Source organism: Micropterus salmoides, unplaced genomic scaffold (assembly GCF_014851395.1).
Source record: "Micropterus salmoides isolate LMB-PRFRI ecotype aquatic unplaced genomic scaffold, ASM1485139v1 Ms_hic_scaffold_22, whole genome shotgun sequence".
NCBI lineage: Eukaryota > Metazoa > Chordata > Actinopteri > Centrarchiformes > Centrarchidae > Micropterus > Micropterus salmoides.
In genome coordinates this window covers 19,565,081-19,582,141 of record NW_024041373.1, presented here as the reverse complement: position 1 = coordinate 19,582,141, position 17,061 = coordinate 19,565,081, and the positions used below count along the sequence as shown (strand labels likewise).

General features: G+C 40.4%; 1 protein-coding gene across 1 annotated transcript; it reads right to left on the bottom strand.

The window, feature by feature from the left end:
• Window positions 1–103: 103 nt before the first annotated feature.
• On the bottom strand, window positions 104–10,020 carry LOC119917460 (monocarboxylate transporter 9-like). The gene is made up of 7 exons (XM_038737795.1): window positions 9,885–10,020; window positions 9,361–9,748; window positions 8,497–8,757; window positions 4,652–4,795; window positions 3,373–3,468; window positions 1,931–2,809; window positions 104–1,673 (listed from the first exon to the last, which is right to left on the bottom strand). Exons 3-7 carry the CDS (start codon window positions 8,696–8,698, stop codon window positions 1,489–1,491), a joined length of 1,506 nt encoding a protein of 501 aa, XP_038593723.1. The 5' UTR covers window positions 8,699–8,757; window positions 9,361–9,748; window positions 9,885–10,020; the 3' UTR covers window positions 104–1,488.
• Between the last annotated feature and the right edge of the window lie 7,041 nt (window positions 10,021–17,061).

Genomic DNA, 17,061 nt, shown 5'->3' with positions numbered 1-17,061 from the left:
ATAGACAAATAATAATGGTTATATATATTATTCAGATTGTTTTGTACATTTCATGTAAGTACAAAACTGTTTTGGAAGTTCAAAATCCATTGTAAACACGTTATGTTAAATCCAAATCCAAATGTCTTTTATTGGCACTTTTAAAATAAAATAATAGCAGAAATACATAAATAGTATAATACTGGCATTAAAAATAAGAGTAAAAAGTGACAACCAAACATACCTTCTAGGTCAGGACTAATTGCACCTCATCACCTTGTAAATACCCTCTACAAACACAAAAAGCAAACAGTAATGTCCCAGATGTATCCTTACGCCTGAAACTGGAACTATCAAAAATACATCTGTAGTGGTATTTTTAACATTCAAGTGATTCTTAAAAGCCTATTGCAATGTATTCATTACAATTATAATCACAATAATCAACTTCAAACCTCAAACTATTTTTTACAGCTCTATGGTTGGTTTTGTGCATATAAAAGTTACTAGCACATAGGACTTTACAAACTAGTGCTAATACAAAAGTATGTGAACATGCGTGTGTAGGTACATACACACACAACATACACACAAACATATACACACACAACATGATGAAAAAGGACCAGCCCGGTCATGATAGTCATGCCACGAAGAGAATCAACATGCTGTTAATGTCGGAAATACTGTAGCATCTCAAGTGTTCTTACATGTTTTTGAATCAGCATAACTTATTCAAAAAGTGTTTGTGATCCAGAAACAGGAGGTATGTGAAACTCAAACTCATTTTTAAAAAAAGTATAAACTGAATCAATGCACTTGAAAACAAACATTATCTATAAAGCAAGGCTTTTGTATTTTTCCAACAGGCATAATGTGTTGACAGGCATTGACTATCATTAATGCTTTGGTAAGATACATAGTGGTGTAGTGTATATATATATATATATATATATATATATATATATATATAAACCAAAAAATACAAAATAAAAATGTTGCTAAAATTACAATTATCAAAAAGGGCCCCCTCCTTCAGTCCAATCCCTGTGAGATTCCAGGGAGTGTTTTTGTGCATCTATAGTGGTTTCAGATGTTTTTGTTCCCAGTGTTATGAACGGCACGGTTTCAGAGCTACAGCGAAGTGAAAATCAGTTTACATAAACACAATGTCAAATTGGGGAGTTGAACAATATTGTTCAGTTGACCTCGAAAAATGAGGTAATAATTTAAAAAATCAACACAGAGTCTAACCTTTAAAAAAGATCTGCAATATATGGTTTGAACCTGAGCAATGCAGGCAAAGTACAGAAAGGCCTGTATTTCAAAACCTCTGGCAAGTATTTTGGTATATTAGAACTTGGCAGCAGAAATAAGGTGGGGAGGACCCCTATATTGTCGAGAAAAAAAAAGAAAAATCGTTATAGAGGTGGTTCACATACAGTTAATCAGTGGACAGATACTGGACAGTAGGGGTGAGCTCTGAGTCCTTATGAAATGTACTCATTTTCAGGCTACAGAGGCAACTTTGTCACAGTTGCTGGTGTAATGGACATCTGGTCTGTCATTCTCGGAGTGTTTCCTATTCCAGCAGGGAAGGGTGAGCAGAAAGAGAATTAAGGCTCCCAGCACCACACAGGTTCCACTAAAGTAGAACGCCAGGTCATATGACTGCGTCCAGTCAAAGAACCACCCTGGAAAGTGATGAGAAAAAGACATTGTGAGCAGTCAGCAGGGATTCCTGGCAGGTACAGCAGTCAGCGAAATAATGACAAGCTGACCCCTTATTGCAGTCGACATGTCCTCTGCCTTGCACTACCTGCCTGCCTGATTTAACATTTTGATTTTTGAAATGTCTCTGAAAACATGACCTTACAACAGGGTTTATCTCTAACTAATAATTGCCAGTGTAGAAATGCTTACAAATTTAGATAAAGACAAGCTCTCCTACCTACAACAGGGGGTCCAAGCATGATCCCAAATCCCCCGAAGAACATGAGGATGCCGTGGGCTTGCGTCAGTCTGTCCAAGCCGACAATCTTAGTAGTAATGTAGGAGGTGAGAGACCAGTTTCCAGAGAAGAAACCCAGGATGACAGAAAGGATCTGTAGTCCCATATACGTCTTAGTGATAGGGATAAGGAGCAGGGCCACACCTCCTGCAAACATGGTGAAGGCATACAAATAGATGCTGTTGATCCACCTGATGTCCACCAGGATACCCAGAACTAGTTTACCCACGCAAGTGGCAATGGCCCCTATTGATACCAAAGGAATGACACTAACTTCTTCAATGAGTCCTTGACTCTGTGCCACATCCTCAATAAAGAGTACAGGAGGGAACGCCCCAAGGCTGAACAGGAACACACCAATACAGAAGGCCACCATGGCTTGGTCCTGCAGGATCTCATGCATGGAGTGCATGTACTTGGAGTATGCCTGCTGCTTCTTCTTGATGACTTTCATGATGGCCAACCCAGCCAAGAAGCCGTGTTTCTTCTTCTCTGTCTGAATGGCCAAGTCCTTGGTATCAATGGTGATAAGCAACTCCTTCGCCGTCAGAGATTTCTCTGGAGTGGTTGTGGGGGAACCTGTTGTGATCTTCAGGTCATCCAATGGGGGCTTCTCAAAAAGATGCTCCTCCGTGTTGCGTTCCAGGGCGGCTTTTTGTTTGAGGTAGTACCCTGGCATGTTAAGGGGCCTCATGAAGCCGGCGCAGGCCATGAGGTTTAGTGCTACAGCTCCGATGATTAGCAGGCAGCCATCCAGGCCGTACAACACAATCAGCTCGTTCTGAGCGCTGGCATAGATGAAGGCTCCAACACTTGTGCCTGAATGAGCAGAGCAAGACAGAAACTCAGTCAATGTAAGAAAGTGACAGATCAAAATAAAAATTAAAACCACTATGTGTAAAACGTTTTGTCAGTATAGAGCCTTTCAAATTACTCATCTGGCACGAGTTTTTATTTGGAGAAAAATTAGACAATCTTGAAACTGGAGTTGATGTGAGCCTTTAGCTCATTCATCTCTGTGTTGCCATGTTGAATATATCTTTTTTGATACTGCCACTGGGGGGCGCCAAAGTCAGAACATTTCAGATTCTACATGGTGGCTTTAATAACTTTAACTTTAAGTCTGTTTCACCTCTGACCACAGCAAGCATCAGTGATGGGTGTGGTTGAGTGTGGTCAGAAGTTGGGTCTGTTGCACTAGTAACCTGGAGTACATTTAAATCCATGATTTAAACTTCAATAAACTTTGGGTGCTACAAATAACTCTTCTCATTAAAGGCAATTATGTCAAATATAGTTCAAAGTCAACCTTCTCAAACAATTCTCATTCAAGTTTTGATTCCCAGCCAAACCAGATCTAGTCACTGTCCCTACTGCAATACCTGTGGTGACAATGCCGAGAGCAAGGCCACGTCTCTTGTCAAAATACTGACAGGTGATTGTCAACGTGGCTGCATAGACCAGACCACAACCCAGGCCTATAGTTGGAGAGAGGACAAGAAGAGGACAGAAGAAGAATTTCCATTAGCTCGGGTGAAAGATGCAAAAAACAATAAATATGTATATTAGCGTACTACTTTGCAGTTTTGGTCATACAAGACTACAGAACAACAATGTGGTCAGTGTTTCTCAGTGGATAAACACAAGAAATCATTACACATATGTATTTACAAGTATATGCATAAGTATGTGCAACATAATTAGCAAAACATAAAGGAAGTAAACAATAAGCAATAAACAAGCTGCATGTGCATGTACAGCCAAAGCCACAGTCATCATCTAAGGGCATCTCTAAAAATAAATGACTGTCTTCAAATATGCATGGCCTCCTCTCTCCAGTACTGCCTGTGCAAAAGGCAGTGCTGGCTGTGGAGGGTTTACCAGGATTAAACACGGCTGGGCTGTCACTTAATGTGTGATAACAGGTGGTGCTGGGCCAATGCAGGCACAATGGTGGGGGTGCTGAGGTAATAAAGGGTCACATGGGAATCAGGCTACACCACAATGTTATTTTTCTGTCAACATCTTATAAAAAATAAATACATAAAGCAATGTCAAACGTTTATCTTGTCTTGGTGTGATTCTACATACTTTAACTGGCAATGGTATTCATTAACTGGTCATTTATGATATAGTCAGCCTCTCATGTTGCGTAATAGTTGGACTTGACATATGCCCCTGCTTGTTTCAAATGATTAAACAATGTGTTACAAGATTCTCATATGTTAGAGGGATAAGAAGCTTAGTTAACTCCCATGACCACAGCAACATCAAACACATTTTTTTCTCCCAACCCTCTTTGCAGGCTTATCTCTGATAAAGTACTGTATAACACGTAGAAGGATGTCTTCCAAGGTAGCGATGCACCTGACACCAATCCCAATACCTGGGCTTTGGGTATTGGCCATTGCCAAGTACTGATCTGAAACCAGTGTAAAATGAATAAGCTGTATTCCCCACTGTGAGGAAGATACTGTGAATCATTATTTTATGTGTAAGGCAACATCTGGGCTTGACTTAAGCATTGCTTCCTAACTTAAAACAAAATGCTATGTTGCATAATTGAACTGAATAGATCCAGCTATTTGAGTAAGTATCGGGCAGATATACAATATCAGTATCAAATCGGTGCATCTCTACCCTAATGTTATGTTCACTTACCAACCACAATCCCATAGGAAAAGATGAGGAACTGGACATTGGGAGCAAAGGCACTGAGCATCAGGCCGCCTGCCACCATTACGCCACTGAAGATGGTCACTGGACGAGCCCCAAAGTTGTCCACACAGGCACTGCAGACAGGGCCTGAGGGGAAGAGAAAAGAGACAGAGACAGTCAAGGAGTGGAAGAGATACAAAGAGGGAAAAGGTGAGTAACTGAGGAACAAAAATATTCTGGGAACAAAGGATAACAATGATAGTGTGCTGCTTAATGTGTTATAATCTGGATAACAAACAAGAGTTTCTGAGAAAATCAAACCCCATCTCACAAAGCACTGCTGCGACTGACCATGACACTGCCACACCACATTAGGGTCAAACTGGCAACCTGTCAGAGGTGTTCACACAAGAGACTCTTGAGAGGTCCAATGTTAACATGTTACTTTAACATTTTACACAAACCAATCAGATTCATAGTTCAACTCCTCAATATCTAGTTTCCTCTTCCACTTTAATTAGATTTACGGTTTGGAAAATCTACTTATCCCTCACTGCCTGACAGTATCACATATATATTTATAATCTTTTTCCACCTCTTCCCTAGAGCTACATGATACATACTGAAGAGTGCAATACTGAAACCCAAGACGAGATGTTTCGTTCAAGGCTTGCTGAATACTCCCATATCCCGAGGTTGCTTGACTCATTCATCATGTGACATTTACTGTTTCCTTCCCCTCTAAGCCAAGGAAAGACCCCGTTGTTGTGCAGCAGGAACTGCAGTACTGCTGTCTGACAGCTGGGACATGCGTCCAGGACTTGGCCAGGCCTGAGGCCAGATCTGTCCGGTCGGGATTTTCACCTCACCCCTTTGAGAAAGACGACAGCAAGAAGCCAGGCTGGAGGGGGAGCTCTGCCTTAGACATAAATGTCAACCAAGACCACTATTGATCACTGATCCTGTTTGCTCAACACAGCCGTGGGGCATGCCTCTCTAATAATTCCCAGACATTACTGAAAGGTTACTGAGTTAGAATGTTTTTCTTGGTTTGTTTCTCTTAACATGTCATTCTTACATTCACACGGCAGCTTTTACCATGTTGTCACATTTTCGGACACTTCTCTTTATCTCTTTTCCTTTAGGTTTGGGTTCAAGTAAGTTTATATACACAGCCTTGCGCAGCAAACACAAGTGTTTGCGTTTCTCTCCCCATCTGTCTCTCAATCTGTCTTTCTTTTCCTCCCTCAGTGGTTAGATTAAGAGCTAAGTGATCCTCCTACATTCATGGCATGGATGACTTGCACTTATTTTGCTCTCCTAGAAAATCAATGACGGCAACTCTGCTCAGGGAGCCACAAAGTGCCCATTTTTAGGGCCCAAGTACGAAACGTCCGAGATCCCTATTGAAACTGAAGGGATTATTTTTTCTTTCTTTCTTTCTTTCTTTGCAGAGTAACCCCAAGTTTTGCACATAATTCAGGCGCGCCGAAAAATTTCGTATTTTATGGGTTTCGCGCAGGGGCGTGGCAGAATGGCCCCCTACAGAGCAGCCCCTGGGTAAAGTTTCACCTACATGTACGAAATTTCTGTGGTACGTGTATCGTGTCCAGACGTACAAAAAAGCCTCTTGGAGCCATTTCCTAAACCCAACAGGACTAGATTTAATGGTAATTTTTGGCGATTTACTCCTCCTAGGGATTTAGTCCGCTTGACTTCAAACCCATTGACGATTAAACGTTGTACAAACGGTGACTTTTTGTGGAATGGCGTGCCCGTGGCGTGGTGTCCAAAATCGATAATTCGCCATAAAAAAGGAAGTTGTTGTAACTTCAGTCTACATGCTCACACCTGCAACAAATTTGGGATGCATTATCACGCCCTGAACACATCCACGTGCCAATAGTCACTGAAAGTCAAAGCGCCACCTGCTGGCAACAGGAAATGACACGTTTTATGTTGTAACGTACTACTCCTAGCAGGTTGGACATACTGTATCAACTTCAAAACTGTCCCAGAAAACCATTAACACATTGAGCCATGTTGTAAAACTTGTGAGTTTGCAATTAATGGCATGGTGGTGGCGGTGAAGTTAAACTCTTCACTATGACACAGGAAGTTGTTATAACTTGACTGTACATGCTCAGATCTGTGCCAAATTTTACACATTTAATAAGAGTCCTGCCCTGAACACATGTACATGCCAACATTATTAAATGCGATTATTAAAAGTTGTACAAACGGTGAGTTTTCGTGAAACGGCGTGCCCGTGGCGTGGCATCCAAAATCAATGATTTGCCATGAAAGAGGAAGTTGTTGTAACTTCAGTGTACATGCTCATATTTGCACCAAACTTTACGTGCTTGATAACAGTCACGCCCCAAACATATGCCAATATTTAGTTATAGTCATAGCGCCAAGTGCTATGTAGCGACACAAAGGGGTCACAGGAAGTGATGATTAACACTGTGCAGCGTATGAAGTGAGTGGCAAATTCACAGCCGCACCGGCAGAGCTCCAGAATCTGCAACGCGGCCGCCTCACACCTCGATGCATTACACGTGCGAGGACCTGCTCAACGCTGCTTGCGGCTTTAATTGTCACTGCATTGCCTTTTCTCTCCATGCTGTTGACACATGACAATAAGGTGAGCTCTTTAACACTTGTTGCTCTAGTAAACATATCCTTGATGGCAGTTTGTATTGCCCCCTTTGAGGTAGTACATGGAGTCATTGTACAGACTTTGAACAAGAATTAGGTCTGCTTTGCTATCAGCGGCATAATGTGGTATGATCATTGAGAAGGAAATTGTAGGATAGGTGTAAAGGTGAGTGATAAGTTCTCTAACACTAAGCAGATATCTCTACCTCAATCACACAATCACATGTCAGCAAATATCCTCAGCAAAAAAGAGATGTCCTCTCACTTACAACTGTTTTTATTGTCAGGAAACTTAACATGTGTTAATATTTGTATGAACATAAAAAGATTCAACAACTAAGACATAAACTGAGCAAGGTTGGGGAAAATGTGTCTCTGAACTAAGAGGGGGTCAAAATCAAAAGTAATAATCAGTATCTGGTGTGGCCCTGTAGTCCTGTGCAGGCATTGTCACATTTGGTCTGCCACTGTGAGGACGATCAGCTGTCCTTCCTGTCTCCCTGTTGTGCTTTCTAAGGCATCTCACAGTACAGACATTGCAATTTATTGCCCTGGCAACATCGGCAGTCCTTGTTCCTCCTTGTTGCACGCCTAAGGCACGTTCACGTAGATGAGCAGGGACCCTGTGCATCTTTCTTTTGGTGTTTTTCAGAGTCAGTAGAGAGGTCTCTTTAGTGTTCTTAGTTTTTATAACTGTGACCTTAATTGCCTACCATCTGTACGCTGTCAGTGTCTCAACGACTATTCAACAGGTGCATGTTAATAGATTGTTTATGGTTCATTGAACAAGCATGAAAAACACTGTTTACACCCTTTACAATAAAGATCTGTAAAGTTAAGTTATTTGCTTTTTTACAGAATTATCTTTAAAATAAAATACAGTGTCCTGAAAAAGGGGTGTTTCTTTTTTTTTTTGCTGAGTTTATATTGCCCATAATGATATTTAGTGCCTAAACATCAATGTAGCTACAGCTCAGCATAGAATGATCAGATGCTAAAAACAATAATCTGAAGGGAAAAAGTGCTAAAGGATTACACACATCTTTCGCCATTTGCATCTATCTATCTAAAAAGCTGCTCAAACATGACTCCAAAACTTGATCCATCTCGTTAATAAACTTGGCTCTTTTACCCCAATGTGGACCCATGCAAAGGATTATTACAATATTACAGTGTACGCTACTCACTGGCAATTAGTCCTACTCCAGCCACAAGGGAGCCCACCCAGGCTGTCATGCCCTTGCCCTCCTGGAAGGCATGCAGCCACTCGGGGTACAGGACACCCACCGACTGGGGTGATCCGTAGGCCAGGAGCTGGGCCATGAAGGAGGCCAAAACAATTGCCCATCCCCAGCAGCCTCCGTCCAGCACTTTAGTAGATGGAGCCATGGTGCCGATGTTACTGCTACCCTCTGAGATCTGCTACAGCTCTGAGAGGGGAGGGGTTCCTGGGAGGGACAAAACAGGTCACCTGTGTGAGGTTCTCAACACTGACTGACTGCAACTTGCCCATACGCAACTGCCCCTTTTGTTTCTGTCTCTATAACCACACCTTGGAGGAGGAGAAAGTAAAGAAAACTGCACTGCTTTGTGCGCCCCCCCCCCCCCCCCCCCCCCCCCCCCCACACACACACACCTTTAACCTGTTTCTTCCATGATTCAGCTCTGATCCTTAAAAGACAAATGGGAGGCTTGTCTCCTGTGCTGACCCAGGTTTCTCACTCCTCTATTAGTAATAACTTGAGCCCAGAGCAACTTTATACACCACTGCAGGAACAATGGCCACACTTTTTACAATGAGGCAATCTTGTGTGGGAGGAAAAGTTGGTGCAAAGCTCATCAGATTTCTTTGCTTACAAAGCAGGCTTACAGCATTTTACTTGACAGTAAATATGCTTCTTTTTCATTAAAATCTACAACAATATCATCGAAAATCATTATGTGACCATGCTAATTATTGATTAAGATATCTATTTTCACCAACACGTTATCTTCAGTACAAGCACAGGTACATTGTGCATATTATTTTGGTAAAAACAAGCGGCACTCACCTCAGCATCTACAGAAACAGCAGCAGGACCCTGCAGAGCTCCGCGTTCTACAGCAACTTCCCATGTAGGGTGTTTTTCTTTTTAATATCCCTTTTTACAGAATCATTACAAATGACTCGCACATGGACTCCTCGCCTGTCTAAGCTGGAATCTTTGATGCCAGTGTGTTAAGAGACACTCTGCATCAAGAATGAGTATAGTGCATCCGTTTCATACTGCTTTGTAACCGGCGACAAAACCGGTTCAAAGCTGTTTTTGCTGGTCCAGCCGCAGCAGCAGCAGCTCACACTGGAGGAAGAGCGCTTCCTGGAGCGCACAGCAGAGAACAGAGAGTCTCACCGCTCGGAGGTGTGAAGGCTTATGGGTCATACTGCATACTTTTCCAGATCTGAAATCATATTTTATGTCGCAATTGAAAAAGAATAATGATTATAAATAATAATTAACGTTAGAAATATTACTCACTCTGCTGTATCTAAGGGTAATTGTGCCTGGTTCGTGTGTCTTCACAGACCCATCCTTACCTGGGAATATTATGGGCTACTTCCAGGAACATTGTTGTTTTTCCCGTCACTCCAGTCTCAACTGGTTGATGGATGGGGGTATGAATACAACACAGCACCAGTAGGGCGCACTGCATGGAGTCTTTCTGGTGAGCACTAATTAAAACGATACAGGCACAAAACTCTTGAATGAAATCATAAATGTCCTTCCAATCGTCACAAAATAACAGGATACTCAGTAGACAGTCATGCAGATAGCCAGCCATGCAGCTATTTAAACATAGCCTTAAGAGAATCTTACACAGCCAGATAGATGACAATAGGGTATGCTTAGTGTTTTAGTAATACAGACAGTGCATCCATGAATATTACAGGAATACTTCCGTAGCCTACGAATAGTAGGCCTACGTTAATACTAGCAGTGTTGGGCAGTAACGTTAGCGTCGCTACAAGTAGCCGTTACTAGTTTAACTACATTTCTCAGTAGCTTGGTGGTAGCGTCACTGCGGTAACGTGAGCCGCCGAATGCGAAACCTTGGTCAAGCCAGCCGCCGTCTGATTTCTGTTGCGCCTAAAGCAGTGTTATTATGGTAAGGACGAGGTGCGAGTGAGCCGAAGGTCCTGAAAGATACATACGCGTTTTTTTGTTATGCTAGTGATTATAAGAACACAAAAACATACAACAGACAACAGAAATATAATATTACTAATAACAATAATGACAAAATAACTATACCACCTATGAGATATTGCACTCTAAAAAACCCAACAGTAAAATGTAAACATGTTAACATTTTCTGTTAACTTTGACCTTTCACCAAAACAGTTCCTTAATAGGTGACACCACCTATTTCATATCTTCTACTTCCTAGTGTCTTCTACTATTACTGGTACATATATCATAACATTTTACTGTACCAACTGTGAGAAATGACACTATAAAAACCCTCCATCAGCGAAAATAAACACCTAGGTGACATCACGGTTTTCATATCTTCTCCTTCCTAGTGTTCAGTAGTATCACTGGTACAAATATTATAAGGTTTTACTGTACCAACTGTGAGATATTGGTGTGGTGGTGTCACCTATTAAGGAAATGTTTTGGTCAAAGTTCACAGCTATGTTAAGTGTCTATTTAGTTTTCACTGTTGGAGGGGTTTTTAGAATGTAATTTCTCCAATTTGGTACAGTAAAATGTTATTATATATGTACCAGTGATGGTAGAGGACACTATGAAGCAGAAGATTTGAAATTGCTGGTGTCACCTATTAAGGAACTGTTTTGGTCCAAGGTCAAATTTCAGAGGTATGTTAACTGTCTATTTAGTTTTTGCTGTTGGAGAGGTTTTTAGAGGGCAATTTCTCCAAGTTGGTACAGTAAAATGTTATGATATATGTACCAGTAATAGTACAGGACACTAGGAAGGAGATGATATGACAAGGATGAGGTCACCTATTAAGGAACTGTTTTGGTAAAAGGTCAAAGTTCACAGAAATTATAATTGTCTGTTGAATTTTCGCTGTTGGAGGGATTTTTAGAGTGCAATATCTCATAGGTGGTAAAGTAAAACCGTATGATATTTGTACCAGTGATAGTAGAGGACACTAGTAAGGAGATGCCATGACAATGCTGAACTAACTGCTGAGCAATTACGCTGGTGAAAGGTCAAATTTCATATAAATTATGTTCACAAAATAACAAAGAAAAGGTAGTTTTTGCATTTGCATCAGTAACAAATGATAATAAATTATACTACTATTATCATTATTGTTATTAGTAATATTATTATATTTATGTTGTATGTATTTGTGTTCATATAATCACTAAGAGCATCACATAAAAAACGCGTATGTATCTTTCAGGATCTTCGGCTCACTCGCACCTCATCCTTACCATAATAACGGTCCTTTAGCCGCAACAGAAATCAGACGGCGGCTGACCTGACCATGGGTTTTGCGTTCGGCGGCTCGCGTTATCGCAGTGCCGCTATTCTCTGAATCAAATAGCTTTTCAGTAACGAAGCTCTTTTATTGACCGAGTAGCGTGGTAGCTTCCACACACGCTACATTTTCCCAAGCATGTCTGAAGAATCACAAAGTGACGCCACCGCCACACACGGACCTGTATATACGCAGCTCGCAGAAGCGCTTCCGTGTGACGGTGACATCACGTACCGATCGTTGTGCTGATGTCTGCGACTTTGCTGCAGGGGAATAAGGACACGCGCGATTTAATTTACTTTCTATTGTGATAGTTATTGTAACACCTCTTGTGAGAAGGATCAGGGTCCAGCCTGGACAGCTCTTCCTCTAGTGAGGAGGAAACTTTGATATGTATTTCCATGAAGTGAGATCTCTCTCTGTCAGTTCAATTCAATTCAATTCAAATTAGCTTTATTGGCATGAATGTATAACAACAATATAGCCAAAGCATCATACAAACTACATAAGAACAATCAACCCCATACATTTCATTAAACAAGTAGCATAAAGTAATTAAAGCGTATGTGTGTAATGTGTGTGTTAGAAAAATTAAAATATATTAAAAATGATAATAAAATAACTAAATAAAACAGTAAGCATGCGTGTGTGTTAAAAAAATTCAAATATATTAAGATTTTACATTAAATAAATAAATAAGTTCTCTTTCTGGCCTATTGCCATGAATGTTTAGGTTGCAATGTTGCCAAAGCACAAATTCACATATATAAACAATAACAAATATAGAATGAATTAATAATGTGATAATTAAGTTACTTTATATATACAACAATGGTTCTCGGTTTGTTGCATGAGGAAATACATTTAGCTGCAATGATATGGCAGAAAGTAGGAGAGTTTCTGTGTGTCTGATTTAGCTCTTTCTCTCTCACACACACACCGTTTGGAGCAGGTAGTCTTTCTTCTATTGCTACTGTGGAATTAAGTTAGTTCAATATAAACTAGGCCTTTACTCTGTGTGTGTGTGTGTGTGTGTGTGTGTGTGTGTGTGTGTGTGTGTGTGTGTGTGTGTGTGTGTAAAAAAAATTTAAAGTAGCTTTGATGTAACTAAGCTACGTTTGCCACGTGTCTGAAGCTTAGCTTGCTACATTTCACTAGGGGGTAACTTCTGTGTAGTGAAGCTTCATTAAATGCAGAGTAGCTAGTAGCATTTTCCAAGTAGCTTGCCCAACACTGAATACTAGTGGTAAAATAAAATAGATATAGCCGATGAAACAGGTGTGAATTATCCCCCTATAACCTGTCAGAATAGCTTGAATTCATTTAGGCTATATTGCTCAACTCTCTAATTACATTTCTAAATTGGTACATCTTTCTACCCAGAGAAACACACAAGAAAAGAGTTTATTTCATGCGTTCATACTGTGGTGTGAGCAGAGAGAAGAGTTGCTCTTAGTCACACTTCAGCTGCATCGTAAAATTATATCACCATCTGATTGCACCCATTCCCATAACCTCCAGTCAGGAATGCCATTGAACCAGATCAGAATAAACTAAATCAAGGAGTAGAGACTGGAAAGAAAAACTCAAAGAAAAGTGGACATGAAAGATGAAAGGACGGGGAGCAGAGTGAGAATGAAGGAGGGATGAAGAGAGCAGACCAAAGGTGAAACTGGTTTTCACACTGAATGCACCAAATATTCTTTGGGAACTTTGATACTTCATAGCTGAGGGTCTGTTGCCAGAAAGGCTCTTAGAGAAAAGGTTCAGGCTCCATAATCCCCTTCTGCCTGAAATATTAAGTGAAAAAAGAACAAGGGAGGCACAGTTAATTGTACTGCACACTGGCATTAAACTGACATGTTGCCTGACCAGTTTCAACCAGATATTGGGCCTGTGGAGGACAGTGTGAATCTGAGGGAGGGGGGGGGGGAGTGGATTACAGAGTGGCTATGGTACACTGTTAACACTAGTGACTGATCCTAGAATCAATATTGTTGCTGAATTTCTCAAGTTATTCAATACATTTATTGACACATTTCCAGTTTCTGGACCACAAATTCCACTGGGTTAGAAAAGTAGCTGTGGCTCTTAAAACGTAAGGTCAAGGCTTTGTAATCTTGACATGGAAAAGTTAATTTGATTATCTACCCTCCTTTTCAAGTTGCAGTGGTAATGACACCAGAGGCTGGAATTCACTAAAATCTCCACCCTGACACACTAATCTCATTATGTGATCTATTTGATAACTAATCTATGTACAATATCAAAGCTGATAATTCAGCATCTCAGCCCTCATGTGCTCTGACTGAGATAGCACATAGAAAGTCTGCTAGAGAAAATTATTTGGATCTGTTCTTACCTAAATAATTCCTATATCTAAGCTGTCTAAAATCCTAGATTTACCAGTATACTCTCAAGTCTACGTGTTTCTGGAGGTTAATAATGTCTTCCAGCCACAGCAGTCAGGGTTAATACTTGATAAAAAAAGAAACAGTGTGCTGCACTCTGCTAATCTGTCTAAAGTTTTTGATACTGTTTAGCAAAACATTTGATTAGATACGTTGCACATGGCAGGTTTAACTCATAACTTGCTGCCAGAACCCAGAACTGTTCTTGCAGATGTTTTGAAATCAAGCCTCTACAATGATGATGGTGCCCCAAATATTCACTGTATATAGCGATAAATGTAATATTTCTTCACCAACTCCAATTATTCTCCACTCTTATGCGATTGTTAGCTTTTAATGGCTCTGCCACAAATCAATAACATGTAAAACCACACATAAAAGCTTGAAAGCCAACGGTCTATGTGACAGAAAACCATGTGGCATAAACACATGTGCAGTGGTACCAGCTGTTTGATATTCCTCATAATTTGGCTTCCAAAATATCAAACAAAGGTTTGGTCTTTCTGTATGTGTAATGTGCCATCTCAATATTTATTGTCAAGATGACATTATTATGAGCATAGTCCCATCAAGACATATTTATCACTTCTGGCCTAGCTGCAGATCTCACATTACTTATCCAGAGCCCATTAGTAAATACACACTCACAAATTTCTCAGCAGTTTTACATAAGCTGACCTGATACCTTTTCTCTGGCACTTTTGTGACACCTGAGAAACAGCAGCCTGCTGTTCTATTCCGTAAGAGGCCTGACAGGTGGTAAAATACAGAGCCACCCTGCAGTCTGGATAAATGTCTCTTGGTTCAGCCATCTAGCTCCATAAAGCTGCAGAGGTGAAAGGCCACTTTAGCACCCAGCATGGCCACCCTGAGCCTCCAGTCCAGATTCCTGCTTGGATTAGTTCAGGTTGCTGGCTTCAGCAGCAAGAGAGAACACTGCAACATGATAGCAAAACACAGGATACACTTTAGTTGTATCAGAACGCTCAACAAGTCTTTGGACAAAGATGTACTCATGTCACTCTTAGGACGGCGTGTATATTTTGATTCTGGTGAATTTGAAGCAGGCATATGTGTGAATAACGGAAGCCTAATGTGTTGCGTAAGCAGTCATCCTAGGCCTGTTCTCCTCCCACCACAGGTTACTGTGCCCACAAAGGTTTACCATGTTAAATGATCCTGGAATGATTAATTTGTGGAAAACACTGTGGAAAACACTTCTCTGGTCTTCAGCCAGTTAGAACTGGTTAAAACCAATGTAGACTAGGAAATGAAGGTTAGACAATGGCACAGAATCAAGAGTCAAAGGAGCTGTTGTCTGTAAGAGGCTTATCACATGATGTATTTGTGTTACAATAGATTAACATCCATGGATAACAGATTCTGTATTTCAGTGTTGCGAAATATACTTTTAGTAATGTTGTCGTGATTTGTTATTAATATGGAATCCAAATATGAAACATATTGGTAACCACATATTTAAAGACAACTTAATGATATACAGCAAGCAGTGTATGTATACTGTAGCATTAAAACAGAAACTGAAAAGCTTCTTACTTGTCAAATGGCAAAATCCAAGTAACCTGTCTCTATCCAAACTGTTGTATTCGTTGTCTTTTTCTACACTAACATTACTTTCCGTGGGATTTGCACTGGCTCATGGAGTTTTATCTTATTTGATGTGGTTTTGTTTAGCTGTTGAATAAAATCATAATTAGCTTTAGTCATTTGATTGTTAATAGTTTTTGTCAAGCTTTTAGTCAACAAAAACTTAACCGTGGACTACGGTTGTCTATCCCAAACTCCTTGAGCTTGTCATTCATTGCTCACCTGTCCACTTAATTTTAACAACTCTTTTGTTGTTTGACTCTCCACACAGCAATTGCAGCAGCTTTTAAGACTGTACTTGGCACAGCAGTTCTTTGAGCAACAAGACTGACATGCTGTCATGCTGTTTAGATGGTTTAACATTTACTGTGCTTGCCATCTCATTTGGGAGAATTAGCATGCTACCATTTGCAACAACAAAACATACAACTATGGTTGATGGAAATGTTATTAGTTTAGCAAGTATATGGTCATCATCATAAGTAACGGTCCAAAATATTTCTTTTTTTTTGACCCGATGGTAGAGCTACACATGAAAGATCAGAGGGATCAGACTTTCTATAATTCATGCTCTAGGGATCATGGAAGTTTGTACCAAATTTCATAGTTGTCCAGCCATTTCATTCTGAATCAAATGTCAATCTCATGGTGACCGTAAGGCAAAACATCAGGGGATCACCAAAGAAATTAGGATGCATGATCTAGGAACTATAAATGTTGAGATATTTCACTGAATACATGAAAACACTGTCCTGCTGATGGCCCTAGAGGAAAAGTCAAATTTCATGGCAATCTATCATTTCAGTCAAACATTACTTAGCTTTAGGATTACCAGTGTAGAGGACCCAGAGACATGAGAAACGCATAGTTTCGCCATTATGCTGAAGGTTAAACTCTTCAGTTGCCTCTATGGACATGCAGCACATCACTAAATGTAATGAACAGGGATTCCTCCTTATGCAATATTAACATTTTTGCCTTCAAAGACAGGGTGTGAGCTTTGACGGTGCATTTTTATTTAAGGCACAAACATTTTACATCAACTACTGTAGGGGTTTGGTGGTACCTCATGATTTCCACAAGGAAACATTCCAGTGAAGCTAAATACAAAAAAAAAGATCAAAATCGGAACCTGTGCAATCTGTCAAATTCCGCATGTGCATCACATCGCAGTCTCCTGCCAGAATAAAAGAAATGATCACGACGAACAGACTGATTGTTACTTGCAACAGTTCTGAA

What these genes read in the sequence shown, in the direction of transcription:
- LOC119917460 (XM_038737795.1), bottom strand. Translation starts at nt 8,698, where the DNA reads ATGGCTCCATCTACTAAAGTGCTGGACGGAGGCTGCTGGGGATGGGCA. An exon ending in TCTCGGCATTGTCACCACAG is followed by an intron (nt 2,810 to 3,372) that starts GTATTGCAGTAG and finishes CTGCTCATTCAG; the next exon opens with GCACAAGTGTTGGAGCCTTC. An exon ending in GCTTGGACCCCCTGTTGTAG is followed by an intron (nt 1,674 to 1,930) that starts GTAGGAGAGCTT and finishes ATCACTTTCCAG; the next exon opens with GGTGGTTCTTTGACTGGACG.